This window comes from Tachypleus tridentatus, chromosome 13, assembly GCF_004210375.1.
Source record: "Tachypleus tridentatus isolate NWPU-2018 chromosome 13, ASM421037v1, whole genome shotgun sequence".
NCBI lineage: Eukaryota > Metazoa > Arthropoda > Merostomata > Xiphosura > Limulidae > Tachypleus > Tachypleus tridentatus.
Window position 1 is genome coordinate 55,956,532 of NC_134837.1, and position 13,529 is coordinate 55,970,060.

The following is a 13,529-nucleotide window of genomic DNA, read 5'->3' on the forward strand; positions in this document are numbered from 1 at the left end:
GCACTACTGGTTGGTCAGCACATACCCACTTTGTACATCCCTGTAGGCTGTAGCCATCTGTACTTCTGTGGGTCATACATTGTATGTTCTTTATACATGTCTTCTGCAGAGACTTACAATCAATCTGTCAGACCTTAATGCTCTTATGAAACAATTGTTTTCCTCTTTCCTTCTAGGTGACTTTAATGGATACAACCCCCTCTGGATTAGTGCTGATATTGATGGAGAGGGGTCAATCTGTGGAGTGTGTGCTCTCTGATCACAACCTTTCTCTTTTCAGTACTGGTTCTTTCACCTATTTTCATGCACCTAGTCATTCTTTTACAGCTGTTGGTATATCTGTCTCTTCACTTTTTTTCTCTCTCTATTTCTTAAGATAGTTGACAGTGACCCACAGGGCAGTGATCATTTTCCCATTGTTTTGAGGAAGATTGGTCATGGTCATATCTATGGTAGAAGTTAGAGCAGGCTGAGAGAGTGATGAAAGAGAGCCAGTTACTGGAGTCATTAGTCTTCCATCTATCAAAAACTGTATGGAGGCAGTAACTGATTATATAGTTCAAGCAGCTGTTCATTCTATTTATGAAACCAGCAGACATGGAGGACTTAGAAATTGGCCAAGAATATCTTTTGCACATATCCCATTTTACTACCAAGCTCATTGTTTTCTAGCAGGCTCGTGCCTGGTTGGTCAGATGTCAAAGTCAGAAGGGATCCTGGATTAAGTTCATTACAAGCATCTCTTCTACCACCTTTTCTAAAGGCATCTGAGACAAGATTTGGAAGATCAATGGAAACTATACTTCCCATCCTTTTTGCATATTACTCTCCTATGGCAAGGAAGTTTGTGATGTACAGAGCATTGCCAATAATCTTGGAGAGTGCTTTTCTCATCTTTCATGTGCTTGTGTCTTTTCTTCAACCTTTTCTATGACCAAACCTGAGGCTGAGAAATCCCACTGTCCTTCCAAGCAGATTATATTTGTAGTTAGAAATACCCATTTACTGTAGTGGAACTTAAGCTTGCTCTTACTTGGTCTGGCTGTACATTAGTAGGACCTGATGATCATAATGAGATACTTCACTATCTCTCTTTTGCCTCTCGTTTTTAACCAAACTTGTTAGGAGGGGTTTTTTCCTGATGCTTGGTATGCCACTGTTATTCTTTGGTTTTCAAAGCCAAGTAAGGGTCTCACGGTTCCTTCTAATTATTGTCCGTTTGTTTTGACTAGCTATGTCTGTAAGATTGTAGAGAGGATGATTTAATGCATGTTTTGTTTGGCTCCTTGAATCAAACAACCTTTTCTTACTCACTCAACATGCTTTCTGTTGATAGTGTTTTACCACAAAATCACTTGATTCATCTTGAAACTTCAATCAGGGAAGTATTTTATCAAGATAGAGCATCTTGTTTCTATCTTCCTTGATCTTAAGAAGGCTTATAAACACTAAATTGGTTGCAAGACCATTTACCCATTTTTATTTGTAACGTTTTGCTTGATCAGAATTTCCATGTTCATGTGGGGTTAACTTTGTCCAGATCCTTCACACAAGAACTTGAAATCCCTCAGGACTGTTGTCTTAAGTGTCACTCTTTTCATTATAAAGATCAGTGGTACCTCTTAACAACGTTCACATTTCTTGTTGATCATAGAATGCATGGCTTATTAAGTGGAACATTTAAACTACTATTACTGTCTTTTTCAGGTGGACCACAGCTAATATTTTCACCTTCTATTTCTCTAAAACTGTTTGCATTTATTTTTGCAACCAACAAGGCTTACACCCTTGTGGTGGACTATGTTCTTAAGAAACAGATGGTTTGCCATTCCTTCTATTGGCCTTTTTATCCAGGGACAGCTGGTTAAATTAAATCTATCATTTATGATATTGCTGAATCTGGTGATCAACCCATCTTAGTGTGGTTCGTTACAGTCTCCATCTGTGACCTTTGTGACATCTGAGGAAGCCAGATACTTCTGATTAAAAGTACGGTTTTTTTTTTTACCAACCAACCTTCAAACCATTCTTCTGTTTTTATTTTTATGGATGGTTCAAAATCATATGACTCCATTGGCTCTGCCATTGTTTCTTGAGGCTCAGTGGTTTCTCACAGATCCTCTCTACAGTTTCTGTGTATAATGCCAATTTTTATGACATTTTGCTAATAAGTTCTTTTAGACACTTATAAGTGACTAGCTCAGGTTTCTCTGTTTTCCATGTTTATCCAGTTTATCTGGATGCCTGGACATATCTGTGTACTAGAGAACAAGCAGGCTGACATAACAGCTAAGTTTATTTGCTCAGGCATTATTACAGCCTTACCTGTCCATGATCAGGACCCAGCTTTGTACCAGTTGGCAGTTGATTCAGGATGATCAATTCATAAAAAGGTTTTCAACATCAAATCTTTTGTTGTTTTTTGGCCATTTATTTTCTTAAGGATCAAGTGGAAGACATTTTCTTGTATATCTTGTGCATTGGCCACAGATTTTTTAATTAATTTTTCCTTTAATGTGGGACTCACCTGCCAATTTGTGACTTTTGTGACACTCAAGTCACAATTGGCCATGTCTTGTTCTTGTTCCATTGTTAGGACTGGGAATGGCTGCACCTTTGTTGGTTTGCTTTTATCATTGATAACACAGTCCAGTTTTGTTTGTTTTTTATTATTGCAGGCCATAAACCTTTTTAATTTTATTTAAGCTTGTTACCTGATCTTGAGGTTTAATGTTTTTAATTTTAATTATTTTTAAACAATTTAAAATTTTAATTTTGGAATTTTTACCAGTTTGTTGCAGATATTCCAATTACTTTGCACCAAAAAATGCCAGCCAATCAACCAAAAGACCTCATAACCACCTTAAACTAAAGGAAATAAAACTAAATAACCTCTATTTTTCTTCCTAGAATCACTTCTATTGGTTATAAATAATATTCTGTTAAATATCATAGAACTATTAGCAATTTGTGAAAGAAAAGATACAACAAGGGAGTGTGGCAGAAAAGATCTTATTTTCTAGTTTATAGCTCTGTAACTGAGTAATAAGTATATTATAATTATTGATGTTACATACCATACTTTGAGTGGTAGAAAATAAAATACAAAAGAGGAAAGACAGAGAGCAAAGGTCACAATTCTCTTAATAGGGGAAGATTGAGGTGTTTTTGTTTTCTTTTGAAATGTAACCTGTATGCAGAAAAATTGTTAAAGGAGACAGAAATATGTTTTTAATATACAGTAATTTATATATATATATATATATATAGTATTTTTTATGACAGATGTTTTTAAAGTTCAAGTTGTATTGTGCAATTTTTTATATCTAAAATATGTTGATGTTTATATTTAACTGATATTTATGAAAGATATTTCACAGAATAAAACCACATTAATAATTTCATTTTGCAGCAGAAGAAAAGAGAAAGGACAGGCTGGCAGCAGCTGCCAGGGAACGACTTGCTCAACAGTCTCGAGAAAGGCAGTTGCAGCTCGAGCGTAAGAGGAGAGCTGCATTGTTTCTTACAATGTTGAATAAAAGCAAGGGAAATTCTCCACAGGAGATAACAGAAGAGGCAGCAGATGTGGAAGATTTTAAGAGAATGCCTGAGCAAAAAGACATTGTTAGTAGTATGGAAGTTGAAGAATTTAATCTTGGGCTCTCTCCTCTGACAACCATTATAACTTCACCTACAAGAGCAGGTGCCATCACCCCTGATATAAGGTGAGGTGGAAAGTGTTTTTTAATAGTATGTTAATCCTTTCACAATGAGTCACAGGTCAAAGGGAATGTTGTTGTGTTTGTTAACTTGTATTCAAAATATCATTGAACTACTCTTTAATGAATTTATGTCAATAGATTTGGAATCAAATTGTAGATAATATTATATATGAGCTACTTTTTTTATTTAAAAGTAAATATTAAAAGAGCACATCCAAATATAGATTTTAACGATTCGCATGGTTTGATGAATGCAGCTCTTTATAAAATTAGATGTTTGTGATGTCAAAATACTAATACTATAGTTTTTTACAAATTAGGAATTCCAATTATGAATATTATTAAACTAGAATACAAATTTAGAACCTCATATCCTTTTATTTTGCTGCAATATGGCATATGTACGGAATCAAATGCTGTGGTCCCATTCACATCTTTCCATTTTTGGAAACAGTTCCTTATGTGCACTTACTTTTAATAAATGACATTTGAATAACCAATCAGCAGCTTAGAATGTCCCAGGAGAGGTTTCCCCACCATTTTAATTTTTGAAAATGCTACAACATTTTTTTGATCCAATATTTCAATGAGGTAAGTGTTGTCTTTAGCCTGCTCAAAGTTTCATATTTTTTTTTAAATCTAAGTTCATCTTAGTTGCTGAGCTACATAAATTGTAGTGGAATTCTACTATAGCACTATAGTTATCTATGGTTTTTATGGTTATTCAACTGTATACATAAAATCTAAAAAAAATTTCTTGATATTCTCCAGGTACAAAATTTTAAAAGACTTAGCAGCTTTTTTTCCAACAGCAGCTGAGTACAAAGGTTATAGCAAGAAGAGATAATTGTTTGTTTTACTTCTTGATTTATTGTTCTATATTAAAAAACAATAAATTTAATTATTAATCTAAACTGTAATAGTCTCTATACATATATATAATGTATAATAATTGAAATTTGACTATATATTACAAAATGCTAGTCCACTAAAACACAGTCAAGACAGGGGAGACTATAGGTCAGTTTAATATTACTGATTACCTGACCTGAATGTATGTGCACCCTGTCAATGTAAGCTATGTAATGTTAGCTAGACATAATTGGAAGGTCAATGTAATAAAAAATAATAAATATATATGTAAATATATAATATTATAAAACTTAAGCTGCTTAGACTGAACATTTGTATTTTCGTGTTATAATATGTAGTCATTCTAGCACAAACAAATTATAATTTATATCCATTTCCTAATTTTTTATTACACTTACAAGGTTGGTCAAGTGACCCTACATAGAGTGTAGAAAATAACAAAATATAAAGTATTTCTTAAACATTTGAAATGTATGTTGGAGGTTTTAGAGATTACACAAATAATATTTGAGGTTTTGGGACAAGTAATAGTTCTTTTAATCATAACATGAAATCACTTTGCACTTAGATTAGTAACAAAACAATTCTATTTTCATAAACAAACCTTTAGTAAAAATATTTTATAAAACATATTTTTGGTATACATTATACATGTAATCTTTACTAAAAGTCTGTCCATCAAGTTTTGTGAAGGTAAATGTGCTGTATAAAAATTTTAGTGCAAATACTTAATATGTGCATATGTGTAGATGAATTCATGTATATTATACTGAACCCATGACAAACTCACCATCTATAATTTATTATAATTCTCAGAAAATAAATTTATAGAACAATAATGTGCAAAAGTGTTAGGACAAAGTCAAAAATTAGATTTGAGGCTACTTTTAAAGAACAATGGAAGGTAAATCACGGGTGAAACATCAAAATTTTATTAAATTCATGTTTAGTAGAATAGAAACTCTGTGGAAGTGCTTGGCTTCAGCAAACAGCCAGTATTTTGTATGTCCCCCTTTTGCTCTTATAACTGCAGATAGTCTTGCAGGCATTGTTGAAACATTTAATCAAAGTGTCCTTTGGGATTTTACTCCAAAAATCTCTAATATACTCTCATAAAATTTCTTTGAAAGTAACTTTTGATTTGTCAAGTTTCTGATCTGTCAAATCCCACATCTGCTCGATTGGTTTGAGATCAGGGCCCTATGGAGACCATTGCATTATTTGAATGACTCAGTCTTCATCTTTCTCAGCTAAATAATTTCTGCATAGTTTGGGGTCATCATCTTCTTTGTAGTAGAATCCTTTACTAATAATATGCAAATTATTAGGCAAATTGTGAAGGACCAGTATCTGATGATACTTACACTACTCTATTATTCCATCTATTTCAAGTATCTCCTGTCACCTCAGTGGATAAACACCTCCAAACTATCACACTGCCTTCCTCAAGCTTTATGGTAGGTGACATGCACTGAATTAAGCATTTTTTGCCTTCCTTCTGTCAGATGCACAATCTACACTTTGAACCAGATATTTCAAACCTGGGCTCATTCATCCATAATACCCTTTTCCAATCATCAGCAATCCAGTTTTTGTACATTTTTAGCAAATTTCAGTCTCCATAATATCTAGAGATCGAAGGAAAGGTTTTTTAACTTTGAGAATGTAGATCTGGACACTTCTGTTATTTGGTTCATGGTCATTTATTTCATGCTTGAGATAAGTGGTAGTCTTCCTTCTGTTCTGAAGGCTGCATAAATAGATACTTAACATCAGTGTCATTGAGTTTACATGTTGTCTCTTACAACCGAGGATGTACTTCACAGTGTTTGGAGGAGCATTTCAAGTCTTCAGCAATTTGTTGGAGAGTTTAACCAGCATCAGATAAAATGTTTATGCAAACTTTCTGCTTTACTGACAAATCTGATTGCTTTTTGAGTCATGGCATGAAGGCAAAGTATGTTGTGTTAAACATTGTTTTAATCAGAGTTTATTTGTGGATTGCTATTAAATTAATTTCTTCTGGTATACCGTAAAGATCAATAATGAAGTTAGGTGTGAGTGAAGTAAATTAAGATGTGGATTTATCGATAATGACATTTTAATCTTGACTGTCTTGCTTTGGGCATCTTCTTCTCCACATTTCATGAGGTTTAAAAGGGTTACATTCAACATTTAATTAAGGTGATTTTTTATCATGATATATGAATAAATTTGGCAAAGAAATGTAGCTAATAATCCTAATTTTAGTAATATATGGTTTTCAAGTTCTTAGTTTTATAAGGCAGTATTAAGACAAAATCCTGAATTTCCCTTAGTGGGAGAATTGAGAAATTTTCTTTCTAGGCATCATCTCTAATTTATTTACCTCTCATCAAAGATGTATGAAATTTAACATAAATTAGTCATTATAACATCATCACTGCTTTGGCAAAACATAATTTTCATAGCCTTCAATCTTCTTTAGTTACAGAACAACAAAATGTAACATCAGATTTACTCTTGCCGTGCCCACCTGTCACATTCTCTCTTTCAGAATTTGTCAGTGGTTCCTTTTTATATTTAATACTATATTATATATAACCAGTATAAAGCTAATGTTGTAATCTATCAATTGATTGATTGCATTGTTTGGCAGTTTCACTTTCAATTTCAGCTTTATTTCAATGGAAAACACATTAACAAGCTGTGCTGAATTTTTAATTGCTCTTGTCACATAGGTAGAAAGCCAGAAAAATTATGATGGTTATGGAACATTGTCTGATTTTTAACTGATATTTTGTTTCCTTTGGTGCATTATTTAACCCTACCACTATAGGTTAGGGATCAAATGTCATGTCATCATGTTTGTTGACTTGCATTTAAAATTTATTGAACTACTGTTTTATCATTATCTTCTTATGTTTTGTATCAAACTGTAGATTATAATTCAATTTTCATATTATACATAATTTAATTTAAAAGTAAATATTACATAAACACATCTAAATGTTGATTTTTGTGTGTCATGTGGCGTGTTGAATAATAGTTTTATAATTAGATGTTAATGATTTCAAAATACAAAGTCTACAGTTTTGTATGATCTAGGAGCTCAAATTGCCAGTATTGAATGGCTAGATTTAAAATAATAATCTTTTATCTTTTCTATTTGCTGAGAATCAAACATAGTGATCCCTGCTCACCCCTTTCCTTTTCAGGAAAGGTCCTTTATATATGTTATCTTGTATATGTGACATCTAAATAACCAATCAGAAGCTCAGTCATTTTCAAATATAATGGCAGTATCTCTTTCTTTGAAGACAAGCCTTCATACTAGTAATTTGAGTCTTTAGTCTGTTTGAGATTTCATATTTTTTTATACACAAATATAGCTTAGTTATTAAACTTGATAAATTATAATGGAATTCTGAAATATTGATGAAGTAGTTTATGAGTTTCTAGGTTATTCAAATGTATAAATAAAACCTAAAATAAATTTTTATTTCACATCTTCCATGTGCAAATTTTTTTAAGGTGACTGAGTACAAAGGTTGTAACTAGAAGAGATAATTGTTTGCTATAGTTATTGCTCTATGTTTCAATAAAAATAAGTTTCAAGAACATGTCTGTAAATAGTAATAATCAATATACATATAAAATTTTTAATAACTGAAATGTGAGTGTGTTTTACCAAATTCAAATTTACTGAAACATAGCCAAAATACCTGACTTTGTAAAAACTAATGGTCAGTTTTATATTATTGGTAATATGAGTACACAGATGATGCATCACTGTAACTTCTACATTGTTAGTCAGGTACAACTGAGAAGTCAATATAATTAAAAGTAATAAATATATATAAATGCATAATGTTATGAGATTTAAGCTATTTAGTCTAAACATTTATGTTTTCGTTTTATAACGTAGTCATCATAGAATGCAAAAAAAAATATTAATTTCCTAATTTTATATGGTGATTACAAGATTGATAAAATCGACTGAACCCATACAGAGAGTTGTTAGTGAAAATAACAAAATATTGTGTTTTTAAGAAATGTTTGATAAAACTGTTTGAGTATTATAAAGGTTTTGCACATGAAATTTGTAATATTTTCTGATCCATAAAATTATTTTTAATCTTAAAATGAAAATTACTTTGCATGTTGGATAGGCATATTGTAATAAATAATATAAAATTATATATTCAAACATCTAACATGCCCTCTACACAACCCCTTTCAAACATGTGGTCAGCTTCTGGTCAGTTAACTCTTTCTTTGTGAAACTGGCGATGATCGAAGAAGGTTGAAACGTTCGCTCCTCTACGTAAAAAATTTTCTCAATCCAAACAAGCTGTTTTTACATATATATTTTAATTGACATGAATTCATAAAATAGTAGTTCGATAAAATTTTTCATTGCATGTCATCACATTTTTTAACATAGCCTTTGACCCATGGAGGTAGGGTTAAGCCAGTGTATCTTGTTACATATACACTTTAGGAACAGGATGTTTTTATGTTTTGTGTCATTAAAACTTCCTTTATATGTAACAAGTAATTTTGTGAAAATCTGAATTTAATAGGCATACATGTTACAATTTTGGCTAGAATAAACTATCAAACAAGTGCTTAGAAATCAGTAAGATAAACAACTTGTATATATGTATTAGCGTAACAGCTTTGTCATGTTTTTATGTATGGATGGATTCTTCATTGTAAGTGTCTATGACTTGTTGGTGATAAATTTCAACAATAAAAAAGTCAAATGTGTATATATATATATATATGTTTGTTGCACTGTTATCACAATTGTGTCCAAAGCTTAACTCATATAGGGTACAATCAACATCTTGTAGTTGAATGTGGATGACCTGTATACAGTGTGTGGTTTACAAAATTTCCTAAGCCACAGTCAAAGGATTAAATATTTGTCTTTTTCATCAAAGTCCACACAGACTGGTTCAGATACTTAAGAATGTAATTGAAAAGACAAATTATTCTTCTGTACTCCATTATTACAGTACAATGTGTGATAATTTCACTTTAAAAATTACCACTAATTGCTCTTTACAGTTGAAGTCACTAATCTTTTATCAGCATAAGTTATAAATTCACATTAATATTACTGTAGATCCACCACTTTACATGATTAAAAAAATAATTTATCTTAAAAAATTAAGTGGCCCAGATCCTTGGTTGCTAAAACAACAATGAAGAATAGTTATTAATTTCTGGAAAAAATTGGTGGGAGTCCAGACCTCTGCCTTTTTATATAATGCTATGTAATACAGTCACCAAACAAAATTATAAAAACAAGTTTATGCTTTATTTAACAATGTACTAGTGGGAGTATTGGTGGTGCTTGCTACCAGCCAGTTGCCTTTCCTTCAATTAATTGTATATTTGTGACATTAATTGATTACTACAATAATTGAAGAAATGTGTTGATTGAAATTATTAACTTCAATTAATCACTTATTTGTTTTTTTTGATTAATTGCTTTGCCCATTTTTATGTATCCATGTCTTCATCTGTAATTAATATTTTGCTGTAAAAAACAAAGCCATGAAATCATTACTAGTATTTTTGTTTTCACAGTTGAATTCCATTATAGAGTTTTTATTTTCCTATCCCTAATACAAAATGTTAACTTGCCTTTACAACAGGCAATAGATCAGATTTTACAATACTACTTGTTATATTTATTCTGGTGTAAGTAAGTTATAACTTGTTCTTGCATTAAATAAATAAATAAACTATTATTCTTTTTAGTTATCTTTAAAATATTTAGCACTGATCCTATGTTTTTTTTTATTGTTTTTTTAAAGTTTTGTATTCTCAGAACATTTCATTTGCAGAAACAGTCCTGTATCTTCTACCCATTCATCACCACAATATGAAATAACACAACAAAGAATATCATCAAAGCCTCTTCCTGTTCTTTTGGCTCATGATGATGCCATGGAGCCAGTAAAGTCATCTTCAAAATCTCATTCTAAATCAAAGAAGTCTTCCAGATCTCATAGAAAGTCCAGGTCTAAATCACCTGCAAAGAGTAAGCACAAGAAAGTGAGAAACAGATCTCGTTCCCGTTCTAGAGGAAGGTCACACTCAAAAGGAAAAAGACCAAAAACTCCACCACTTGCATACTCTCAAGTTCGCAGGTAAGAATATTATATCTATTTTTAAAAAAATAAAAAGATTAGTTATTTTTCATGTCTTTCATGTATTCTTAATATTATTTATTATAAAAGTTACCTAATAATGAAATGCAAAAGTGTTTGCTTATACTGAATTACAAATACTATATCTTGGTCAGCCAAGTGCTGCAGCAATTTCAGAGTGAGCCCTCATCAGTTCACCGAAATTGATAATGTTATCCAGATGATCTGTCTAGACTTTCAATGTGGTAAAAGATCTTGGTATGGATTTTAGTTGTTTCCAGTCCAGTATTACATGTTTTTTTAAAAGAGCACATGACAACATCAAGTTTTATAAACATTCCTTTCAAATCACCTGCAAAATAAAACTACATCTGAAATGTTAAGATTAGAATTTATATTATTTAACAACTGATTTCATGTTGTTGTTTTATTTTTATTATTATTCTTGTTACATGTTCTATAATGCATGAATTTTATCATGTGATCACTATTACTGCCATGTCTAGGGTCTTTTTGTAATACTTCAGTTATCACATATTTATGTCTGTGAAGATAAAATACATCTTTGTTTGAACCCTAACTCTGTCAAGCCTGTTGGGCCAGTCCCAATCAAAATTTGTATGTAAACACTGAATTGTGTAAAAGGTTCTAAATTGAACTTAAACTTATTTTTATTTTGTAAAGCCTTTTGGTTAATTAGTCATAGCTTATTGAGTCAATTTCAATCAATCTTGGAAGATTAACACTTTAGAAAATGTTGAATATTATAACGAGATTTCAAAGTATAAAAGTTGCTGGATTGCTTTTCAAGCAACCATGCTTTTCTCATTATCAATGAGATCGTGTAGGGTGTTCAAGGGTGGTATCACCTCAAAATCTTTATTTGCTGATATATTAAAAGCAAATTGCAAATATTGTTTATGGTAAAACTTTGTTATAATTTGTCCTCCATGTGGATTCCATACCTGATGAGGGGACATCCCAGGAAAGTTTCTGTATTTTCAGTTTACCTTCTCTGGGATCTGAACATCCACCCACGTGTTTGCCATGTGTGGCAGTTTGTGAAGGAGAGGATCCTGATTTTTGAGGGGTTGAACCCCAACTCACCACTTTGGCCTTGAATTCCTGTAAATGGGTGGCTCCCCCAGGGTCAGTAAAATGGTCCTGTTGGGCTAGAGTCAACTGAGTACCAGTATTGGGCATTCCCAACATGTTGTGGACACTGTCTGATGCTTAGTGTTTTGATACAGTGCTCACAAAAGCCTGGCATTGCTGCAGTGATTTTGTTTGGCATTGTAGTGCATCCCATTGTTGGACTTGAAGATGGATGGGGTCAGTGGGCACTGAATCATTCTCCTTTTACTATGAATCCCCCCTATAAAACAAATTGTAAAACACAGATCATTGGTAAATGACCATGCCTTTGACGACTCTGACTGCTGATCTTCAACTTCACTTGATCTTGCACCTTGTTTTCTGATTTTTCTTTTCTTATCTGACAAACTTTTAAGACACATGTCTGCCCTTTTTTTTATTAATTCAGAAGGGATTAGAGGTGCTTGCTACGGTCAAGGAACATCTACAAAACACAGTGAATTCCATTTGAATACAAAGGCCATAGGGGATATACCCATTAAGATTACTCTCAATGCCCCTTTGAATTTCTCACAACTGTTTATTTTTCATGGGTATTTGAAGAATATACCAGAGTGGGAAATCTTAGCTGATTTCTTCATCCAAGGAGTTTTTTTCTACAATGTGATGTTTGTCTGCACTTAAGAATGGAATTGTGCTGCCTATTAATGTACTAATTTTGAAGTTTAAGTTGCCATGTTCACATGCCACTGTCAAGATAGGATATCTAAACTGTAGAGCATAGCCATATGTTCCCAACCCTCTTAGATGTTCCCGGTGTCAGTGGGTCGGACATTTGATGGCATCTTGTTGTGGTTCTGTGATGTACTCATTATAGTGGCAAAGACCATGATGCCCATAAATGCTAATTAGACTGTTCCCACCCCTCTTGCTACTAATTTTTCCCTAAGTGAGTGGAGGAGGAAGAGGTACAGTGTTTGAAAATGGTTAACAACATTTCTTACCCTGAGGATCAGAAGTTATTGTCTCAATCTTCATTTTGGACACGTGCTGCTCTGCTACGTTCCACTACTACAGTGGAAATGTTCCCAACCCTCTTAGATGTTCCCGGTGTCAGTGGGTCGGACATTTGATGGCATCTTGTTGTGGTTCTGTGATGTACTCATTATAGTGGCAAAGACCATGATGCCCATAAATGCTAATTAGACTGTTCCCACCCCTCTTGCTACTAATTTTTCCCTAAGTGAGTGGAGGAGGAAGAGGTACAGTGTTTGAAAATGGTTAACAACATTTCTTACCCTGAGGATCAGAAGTTATTGTCTCAATCTTCATTTTGGACACGTGTGGGAATGTTCCCAACCCTCTTAGATGTTCCCGGTGTCAGTGGGTCGGACATTTGCTTGTTGTGGTTCTGTGATGTACTCATTATAGTGGCAAAGACCATGATGCCCATAAATGCTAATTAGACTGTTCCCACGTGAGTGGAGGAGGAAGAGGTACAGTGTTTGAAAATGGTTAACCCCTGACTCACTTTTGGACAGTGGGAATTCAGGCAGATCTTTTCATGCCTCCATCAAAGTTGTTCTCAAACCATATGAAGAGTCTATGAATAAGTGAGTTAACAAGTCAACATCTACTCCTGTTTTTGTGTACAACATTCCTTGTAGTGACTGATTGGGTCTGTTTCTTTTGG

The 13,529-nt window shown here is 32.8% G+C and overlaps 1 protein-coding gene across 1 annotated transcript in view; it reads left to right on the plus strand.

Annotated features, from left to right (window-relative positions):
- su(w[a]) (suppressor of white-apricot) overlaps window positions 1–13,529 on the plus strand; it is a 54,792-nt gene that overhangs the window by 36,485 nt on the left and 4,778 nt on the right. The window contains exons 11-12 of the mRNA XM_076481811.1: window positions 3,413–3,725; window positions 10,436–10,741. Of these exons, the coding sequence (XP_076337926.1) occupies window positions 3,413–3,725; window positions 10,436–10,741 (619 nt within the window). The remainder of the gene's footprint in view (window positions 1–3,412; window positions 3,726–10,435; window positions 10,742–13,529) is intronic.